The following is a 9,613-nucleotide window of genomic DNA, read 5'->3' on the forward strand; positions in this document are numbered from 1 at the left end:
GGCGTGGGCTTTCTTTAGAGAAGATCAAACCTGACTCATAAAAGACGTGAGATGAAGCCTTGAAGAAGCTGTGCTGTGTTTTAAAAGATTCTGCAAAAATGCTATGCTTTAGCTGAGGTTGAGGCTATTTACTATGGGGAGATAGGTGTTTTAGGTGGAGAGCCAAAGTTTTCTTGGGATATCTTGGTCCCTTTAATACTCAGTTGTCTTAACTTGTATATCTAACGTATCACTCTCATGACTAATAGAACAACGTTATCACTAAGCTTAACTGATCTCTAGATTCCTTCAACCCTAAAGTTAGGAATACTACATACATTATAGTAGGTATGTACTATGTATATTATAGATCTACCTACGTAGATTTATATTTCTACATGAACATAATTAGTAAAAGTATTGATTTATGACTTTCTTAGGTCTGTAACTATAAGGTTCTATAACGTATTCCACATTGGAACAATATTTCAAAGAAATTAGAATCTGTATTCCCAACCTCTGATTATACATATTTGGTTCAGAATACATTATTTTTGCCTTTTCTTTTAGTAATTCATACTATTTTATGAATATGTTTATTTTCCATCAGAGAAAACTTTTTCTTATGTCATGCACAATTTGATGATTGTATCTCATGAAAAGTTTTCTGTAGGTTTGTTTTTTTGTTTGTTTTATGGACACTAAGTTTTCTTTCAGGCCCTGACTGACTCCTTCAAGGTTCCCTTCAGCTTTCAGGAGATTCAAAACCAGTATAAGAACCACGGGGCTTTCCAGTGACAGAAAGTAAACTCTGCAGTTTCTCAGTCTACAATCCAAAGAGTGCAGGGGAAGTGAACTAGGAAAATGGTGGTGGGCTTGAAACACAGAGCAGTTTATCCTTAGTAAGACAGCACAAGTTTGAATGCTTTAAAAGAAAATTAAAACAATACCAAGTTTTGCTCATCATTATGGGGAGCCTACCAGACGTGACCACTCATACACAATTCATTGCTAATTGAAAGTCTTTATTTCAGCTGGCTGGGACTATATTAAGACTACAAATACATCTAAATGTATATTTATATTCAGGACTTAGGTATAGCTCACTGTAGTTTGAGCAAAGTCTTTCAAAGGCAAAAACTATATCTTGGGGTCTCACAAACAGGCAGTTAAACAGAAGCTAAGATAAGTTAGCAGGGGCATCTTGGCCTTGGATTCTAAAATACAGCCGGGTAATTTTCCACTGGATTACCCATTAAGAAGATCAAATTCTAGTTAAGCCTGAAATGGCCTCAGGAAGAATACAAGATGGAGGAACCTCTGCAGTGTTTTACCCTGCCAAATATTTTTTTTTCAATTTCTAGGAAATATTACAGGAAGTAAATTGGTTGTGAAGTAAATTTTTGGTGAAGAAACAAAACGCAGTATACACACTGTGAAGCTGTTGAAATGCCTGAAATCCTAAACTGATAAAGTGTGAAATGAAACACCAGCCTCAGTGCTGCTCACTTCACTTTCTTCTGTTTTCTTTTCTAATCACTAAGCACAGTGCTTCAGTGTCCCAGATACTGATACGGCTGAAGGGTAAGCCTGTACCTGTAGGTATCCAGCCTCCAAGCATGTTTATTTGAACCAGTGAAAATGTGAAATAAAAAACATAAAACAAACAAAGAAAAAAAAAACTGTAACAGTTGTTATAGTTTCATCTTTGTTGCTGTAATGAAACACTCAACCAAAAATGTTCAGGGATGGTGCCTTCGTCAGTGTTTTATTACTGGGACCACAGCAACACCTATGAAGGTACTTGCTTATGGTTTCAAAGGTTTAGTCCATTCTCGTTAAGGTAGGGAGCATGACAACACAGGCAGGCGTGGTGCCAAAAAAGAAGTAGGTAAGAATTCTACATCTGGATCCTTAGGCAACAGGAACAGAGAGCCACTTGGGCCTGGCTTAAGTTTCTGAAACCTCAAAGCCCACCCCCAATAACATACTTTCTCCAACACGACCACACCTCCTAATCCTTTCAAATAGTTCCATTCCATATTCATTACGAACCTATGGGGATGGGGGCCATTCTTATTAAAAGCACCACTGAAGGTAAAGGTTTCTTTGGTTTGTTTTTTTGTTTTGTTTTGTTTTTAATTAGATGACAGTTCATCATTAAGGGAAGTCGGGGCAGAAACTCAAAATGGACCTTGAAGCAGAAACTGAAAGAATGATACTGGCTCTCACACAGACTCATGCTTAGCTAGTTTTCTTGTAGAGCCCAGGACCACATCCCCAGAGAACAGGGCCACCCACAGTAAACAGCACCTTCCTCTACCAATGAACAATCAAGACAACACTTATAGGTCCACTGGCCCATATGATTTGGGCAGTCTCTCAGTTGAGACTCTCATCTCCTATGAACCTACCCTATATCACATTCAGAGCTAATGCTAACTAGTACAGTGTTCTAAAAAACTGGACTTTACAAACAGCTTTTAGTTTAGTTTTTGTATTTGAGAAGTTGGAATTTCTTGGTCAAATTTCCCTTGAACCTAGTAAATATTTTCTTTAACAATATAAGAGGGGAGAGAACTGAAAAGTTAGAATATATACACACTATTAAGTGAAATAGCAGCTGGTTTGAAGAAAAACGAGTTCCACCTACATTTAATATTTTTAGAAGTGGAAATATCTATTAATAATGTTTCTATAAATGTACAGGTGATCTACCACTGTAGCCCTTGATCTTCCATGTCATTATGATATTGTTTCCAACTCAGGCCACCCAAATACCTTTCCATTATTTCATGTTTTGGAAGGTAATACCCATAGGATATGTTTTCACGTAATTACAGTGAACTGAAGAGAAATCCCACCTGCAGCACAATCTGGGGCTTCAGCCCCAGATTGTCCAAAAGCTCCTGGTAACAGGGCAGGTAGCTGCTTGATTGGCAGCCCAATTTGGGTGTCCAGCAGCAACTGTTCCCCAGAATAAATGAATCTCAGACTGTCTTGAAGTGAGTGTGTTTATTTCATGTGAAATCAAGGACAATATAAACCTTGGGCAATGGGAGGGATGAGGGTGAGTGTGTTTGATTCAAAGGGGTCAGGGATGCCAGGGATACTTAATCTACATGTACCAAAACAGCCCTATCATAAGAGGGGAAGGCAGTACTTAATTACCTGTGGGTGGGGAAAAAGCTCCAGGTAAAGTCAAAGGCCATGGGTGGAAAGTTAAGACATTTTATTAGCATAGTGTAGGTATCTCCAGGAATCCTCAGAGCCTTGCTGAACAGGTTTCTTATCAGGAAAAGATTGGGTTTGTGATCTTTCTCTGAGGACTTCTTATAAGATCTGGGTTTACCAGATCAGGCAAAAAGAGAACACCACTGGAAAAAAGGGAGTCCACCATTGTAGACCAAGCCCAGAGGCTATCCAGAAATGTCAGACTTCAACCTTATCCAGCAGATTCCAATACCAATTAATAGAGACAGAGACTTTTTAGATTTATGAAATCTTTATGGCACAAGTTGCTGGGCAGATATCAACCCTCTAAGCTATTTTGCTATTTCCCACATACACAACCCAAGTTACTTGCTATAATTATTCCTACCTGGGCTGTTTCTGTCCCATGAGGCCAGCCCTTATGGCCATATGTTCAAGGTCATACTACCCAATGGTTACTCGCTTCTCTCCAGCTTCTCCTCCTCTACATCTTCTGCTTCCTGTCTCTCCTCCTCCCAGCTCCACAGTCACTCTCATAACAGAACCTCCACCTGCCTGTCTTCTGCCCAGCTATAGGTTGTCAGCAACTGTATTTAACCAGTCAGAGAATAGTGGCTAACAATCTTGACACAACATCACTTGGGGAATGTGAGAATGTGCCCCTTTGGGCTGTAACTAGATCTTGGGAGTCAGTATTTAACAACTGTACCTAGCACTAGGCCAGTTCCCTAACACTGAGTGGCGAGAGAGGTCGCTCAGTACTGAAGAACACTTATTCTCTTTCGAAGGACCTGAGTTTGGTTCCCATCACCCAATTCTGGTGGCGCGCAACCACTAGACTTGTAACTCCCCCTCCAGGGAATCTCTCACCTTCTTCTGGCCTCTGTAGACACCCACATCAATTTCATGCAGCTACATTCGTGCACACACAATACACACACACAATTATAAAATGTTGTAAAGCGTACATTGAATATTCCTAGTATAGAAATCAGAAATTCAAAATGCTCCAAAGTTTCAAACTGACCTGACACCATCATGGGGAAATTCTACACCTAACCTTAACATGGCATATTTGAGTGTAAGTGCATTAAAAATACTTTAGCAGACTAAAATGCAAATAGTTTACAAAATTACCTTCAAGTATGTGAAAAGGTACGTGTAAAACCTAAACAAATTTTGTATTGAGATCATATTTCTAAGATATCTTGTTATGTACATGTATATCCTAAAATCCAAAGCACTTTTTGTCCCAAGTATTTTGGGTAAGGAATATTGACCCTGTCCTATAGCAATCGGGTAATGATATCATTGCATTGAACTGCATAAATTAAAAGACATTTCCTCACATTTTATATTTTGACCTTTAGTTCACTTATAAAAACTTAACGAATCACAAGATTGCATAAAAATGAGCAAAAAATTCAGCATATTTCTCTGAAAAATATTTTTTTACTACTCCCTATGTAGACACTTACATACTAAACTAATAAAGGAAAGGTTTTCTAAGGAATAATCAGGGTAATAAATTCTTGCAGTTTTCTTTTGGAAGGACACTGAACTGAAATGATAGTTTCCAAGAGGATATAAAGAAAAACACTGAAGTTCACCATTTTCAGTATTATTTACTCACCACAAGAACTTAGCCTTGCAACTTTAATACTGGCTTTTCTCCATCAGTGGACTAAATATAGCATTGTCTGCCTTGCTTTATATTATAGGTTGAGAACATGACTGAAGAGCATTTCACAAGTAATAAAATGTAGTCACACTTCTGTGTATACCACAAGTGCAAACCAGCTAGAAAAAAAAAAAAAAAAAAAAAACACTTGGTTTGGTCTGGTCAGATCTATTCTAATCACCTTTTCTATCCAACAGCAGGAAAAAGTGGAATTTGAACATTTTCATGGATTCTCTGTACACACTTCACTTGAACACTCTTGACTTAGTGAAGTTCAGTTTGGAGGTTCATGCTAAGAGTGGAGGATGAAATCAGCTTCTTTTCCGGTTTTCTTTACTATAGAACTTTGACAAATGACACCATGATTGCATGGCACCGAATTATATTTTGTCACATTTATATTTTGTCACATTTTGAAGTCTTTAGCGTTTTTTTTTTTTGTTTAGACTGTCATGTAAAAGTGAAATATCATTTTTGTAGCACTACTCACTGTAAAAACTTTCTGACCAGGTGATGAGTGAATTATTTCCAGGTTTTCCATCAATGTCTCCAGAATGTTGCATCTCCCCATTCTCTGAGTCATCTATTTTCTGAATGTGTATTTTCTGAATGTATACATAATATTCCTTTTTCTAGCCTTACTTTATGCTATTAAAAAAAACTATTATTGTCCAAGCTCTCTAGTAGACATAGTAGACAGTTCCAAAACAGACTGATGGCATTAAAAATGACAACCAACTTTTATAAGTCTGTATATTTTTATTCCAATTTAGTCTGTATTCCAAAGAAGATAATGTGTGGTCCTATATTTATAAAAAGGTATTATAAAATTATAACAAATTCAAAAACAGGGTAGATTTGCGTATCAAAATCCCACGAGTTGCATGAAGTAACTTTAAATTATAATTTTCTGCCTTCACACCAAAGACAACCTTCTAATCAGTGACCAGTGCTGTAGTAGCTGGCTAACTCTGAGACTCCAGCAAACCGAACTGTCAAAAGACTGGTCATCGCTTCTATGCCTTTTCATAACAGCGAACAGCAACAACATCGCCAAAGGTGAGAGTCTGAAATAGTCAAACGGTAATTGAATTGTTTTACTCAGGGACATTCACAGATGAATTTTTAAACATTATGATGTATATAGTTTAAGTATTAGGGCAAAGAATGAGGACATTTATAAGCATTAAATGCTGCATATATTGTTTTTGTCTCCTAACCAAAGGAAAGGGTGCATGTGTTTAATGAGTGAAAAGCAAGCTCACATTGTCCAGGTTTATGAAAATGTAAAGGAAGCAGAAATAAGAGTTGGAAACTTAAATTCATTTTTAAAATTCTTTTCCTGTGAAATCATTAAGGGAACTGGGACAAGTTGGATCCAAGGAAGGAACATAGCGCCACTGTAACCTTAGCTATCTGCTTGGAAAGGGAATTCGATCACGGATAGGCTTTCATAACAGTTTTCAATCCATAATCTTGATGGATTTCTTTAGAATATAGAAACATTTGAGCTTACACTATCTGGAACGACTTACTGTAAAATCAGCAAGAACGTGGCAGGACAGTGTTCTCCCAACCTTGACAGTCGTGTTTAGCCCATGTGAACCAAAGCTGGGTGGTTAGGTGTCAATGGCATTGAATGTTGACTCTCTTACTTGGACCATGAAAAAGTACTATAAGGTGTGTTCCCAAGACTGTCAGGCATTGGTACCTGCCTCAGAATACAGTGTGCCTTTGCTTTACTCTCCATTTCAGAACTCAATCTTGCCTGATCACAGTCAGGATTTCTAGAGATGAGTTTGTTCCAGCTTTCTATAGACAGGAAAGAAATGGTAGTGACATCATAAAAAATAATTTCAGGATAATTGTTAGAAATGAACTCTTTTTGTTGTTGTTCATTATTCAATAATAATAATAATAATAATAATAATAAACTGTTCTCTGTTCTTCAACCTTCCACATGTGAAAAGAATTATATTTTAGTTCAGAAAAGCTCTGATTAAAGAATCATATTCTGATTAAGGAATGTATTCTGCACTAGCAACAACAAAGGCACTTTCTAATTTTATATTAGCAGGAGTTTGTAAAGGAAACCCCAGATATCTCCAAGAGTCCACTTAATGATATCACTATCATCTAAAAAAAAAAATTCTGTTTCTAAAATGGTCTCTACAAGTCAAAGCCTAACTTTTTCTATCACTAGGGAAGTTATCAAATTACTTTTTTCTATTTTATACTATTTGCATGCCTAACTATTACTGATCATGTTTAAAAAAATTAGCTGATTTGTTTAAAAAAAAAAGCCAACTGTAAGGAAGTAACATCAAATAGTTTTGCTGGAAATTAAAGTTTCACCTTTTAAAAGAATTATTTTCACTGAGCCCTTAGAAACTAAAATATAAGATGTTTAAAGTTCTCTTATTACTGTATCTAACAAGTAACTTCTCTGAGATTCAGTTACTTTATGTTCTCATATAAGTTACCTATGTATATTTTCCTGATTAACAGTTTCTGGTTAAGTTCAAGTGAAGGCTGGAGATTCACAGCTCAGGGGAGAAAGAAGAAAGGAAAGAAAGAAAGAAAGAAAGAAAGAAAGAAAGAAAGAAAGAAAGAAAGAAAGAAAGAAAGAGAGAGAGAGAGAGAGAGAGAGAGAGGGAAGGAAGGAAGGAAGGAAGGAAGGAAGGAAGGAAGGAAGGAAGGAAGGAAGGAAGGAAGGAAGGAGGGAAGGAAGGAAGGAGGGAAGGAAGGAAAGAGAGAGAGAAAGAAAAAAAAAGAAAGAGTAGAAAGGGCTGTGGACAGGAAATGAAGACCTGTTAGTACTTACCACAACCATTTTGCTGTCCTTAATTTCTCTTACAAACTTTGTTTCTTTGCCATCCCATTTCTGTACGTGAATGAGCTTATTTCCGTCCAACCGAACAACAGACTGAGGCCAACAACAAAATGCAGGTGATTAGCAGGCAGAAGTAATTTCTCATAGAAATCAAATGACAGGGCTTTTGGAGAGTGTCATAACTGTGTACATCACCAATAATTATTCTAGCAGTATGTCATCCACTATTACTTCAAGATTCACTGTTATCCAAAATGTGGTTATTTCTAATTTGGCTGAAACATATACAACCAATTGCAAATGTGTTATAGATCAGAAATAAAAACATAGCTAGTCACTCGTCTTGTTTAAGCAAAGCTTTGGTGTGAGACTAACTAGTTGGTCAAGCTGAGGTGATTAGGGACAGAGAACTAAGTGTGGGCTTTCTCTCAAATAAACACTGCTAAATACTCTCTGGGTAAAAGTCGCTATAGAGTGTGAAAAATGTCTAACAAATGAAGAATAGGCTGGAAGCTTGGCTATGGAAATTATTTAGTGTCTAGGATACAACTTGGAAACACAAGAATGTCACCTCTGGCTCCTTCTCCCTGAAGGGAAATTCTGAAGGATTATTCTCCTTCTCTGCTTCTGCGAAGTGGAGGGATTGGGCATGCATCCCTGCGACCCATCCCCACCCTGACTAAACCGCTTCTTACCTTACAGTTCCTGTCATCGATGCTGGTTTCTTCGAACTCTTCTCCCAGCTGGAAACTGATCTCCGTGTTCTTGAATGTGCACTGTGTCCTGATCACCACTTTGCCGCCTTCCTGACTGATTATCACTGTTGGCTTGGTCACATTGCCCACTTGCCTAGTGGCAAAGCCGACTCCTGAAACAGCAAAAGGAGCCAGTGCAGTTAACAGCATCTTCCAATAAAGGTCATAGAGCAGAAAGCTCTTTGCCAAACTCTGGGAATCCAGGATTGGATTTTAAAGTGTAGGTTCTGTTCAAACCTGATTAATGATTAGTCCGTTAGCCATGGAAGAGCTGAGCACAAATAAATGTTGAACACCGTCCCCCCCCCCCAAAAAAAAGTTATAGAAGCTTCACATTTTCCACAGACTATCAAATGGCCCAGTTATTTGGCAATGGGCAAGAAGGCAAGAAAATGCCACATTAAGAATTCACTTAAGTGGGCTATGCTCAGTCTCTCGTAATTATCATACTATGCTCGGCCTGTCTCGCAGTAACCCGGTAAGTAAAAATAGGGATTTCTAAGAATCGAAATACAGAGTGAAAAGGAGAGCAGCAAGTCTTGGTTTTACCTACCCAGAGCCTTCATGTATTCATCAAAATTCTGACTGTCCGTCAGCTTCCAGGTGGCACAGAAAGCGTCTACCATCCTTGCTCTCCCAGTCAGCTGAAAACAGGTAGGAGCTGGAGAAACTCGGGTCTTACCACCACTGTGGTTCACAAAAACCCTTTGCCCCTCGCGGCAGCCCCTGCCTTCTTATTTGGAAAAGAAGCAGGCAAAAAGCCAATTGTTTGAATGGCTAACTTGTCCCTCTTTCCAGTAGGCTGTCCCGGGGGGGAGGAGCTGGGCAGATGGCTCCAATCCCCCTTGTGATTTGTTCAGGCCACTGGGTTAGCAGAGTAGGTCAAGATCCCTCCAGTCCACACACTGCCAGTCCTGATGTCTGAGAAAGCTCCCTAGGAAGTCAGTGGGCAGAGAACAGGAGAATGAGCGAGGGTTTTTCAGGTTCAGCACAGAAAACCTGGCAACTGCAGCCTCAAACTGGGAGGAAAGAAAAAGGAAGGACAATAAGACATTCAGATGGATTTCCTTAATGAGCAAGCTGGTTACAAATGAAGACCCCCTTAAAGAAAAGCCCACTGAAATGCCAGGTTTTTCAGACAAGGGAGTCTGA

At 38.5% G+C, this 9,613-nt stretch overlaps 1 protein-coding gene across 3 annotated transcripts; it reads right to left on the bottom strand.

The window, feature by feature from the left end:
* Positions 1 to 2,979: 2,979 nt before the first annotated feature.
* On the bottom strand, positions 2,980 to 9,270 carry Fabp7 (fatty acid binding protein 7). 3 transcript variants are annotated; one of them, XR_009588072.1, is made up of 5 exons: positions 9,015 to 9,270; positions 8,402 to 8,574; positions 7,698 to 7,799; positions 4,826 to 4,992; positions 2,980 to 3,356 (listed from the first exon to the last, which is right to left on the bottom strand). XR_009588072.1 is itself a non-coding variant. In XM_021663256.2 (4 exons), exons 1-4 carry the CDS (start codon positions 9,085 to 9,087, stop codon positions 4,939 to 4,941), a joined length of 402 nt encoding a protein of 133 aa, XP_021518931.1. In that variant the 5' UTR covers positions 9,088 to 9,270; the 3' UTR covers positions 4,798 to 4,938. The 3 variants fall into 3 exon arrangements, 2 of the variants coding, with proteins under 2 accessions (XP_021518931.1, XP_021518932.1); XM_021663256.2 differs by lacking the exon at positions 2,980 to 3,356 and having other exon boundaries at positions 4,798 to 4,992; XM_021663257.2 differs by lacking the exons at positions 2,980 to 3,356; positions 4,826 to 4,992 and adding an exon at positions 5,613 to 5,940.
* Positions 9,271 to 9,613: the final 343 nt, after the last annotated feature.

This window comes from Meriones unguiculatus, chromosome 20 (assembly GCF_030254825.1).
Source record: "Meriones unguiculatus strain TT.TT164.6M chromosome 20, Bangor_MerUng_6.1, whole genome shotgun sequence".
In the NCBI taxonomy this organism is placed as follows: Eukaryota; Metazoa; Chordata; class Mammalia; order Rodentia; family Muridae; genus Meriones; species Meriones unguiculatus.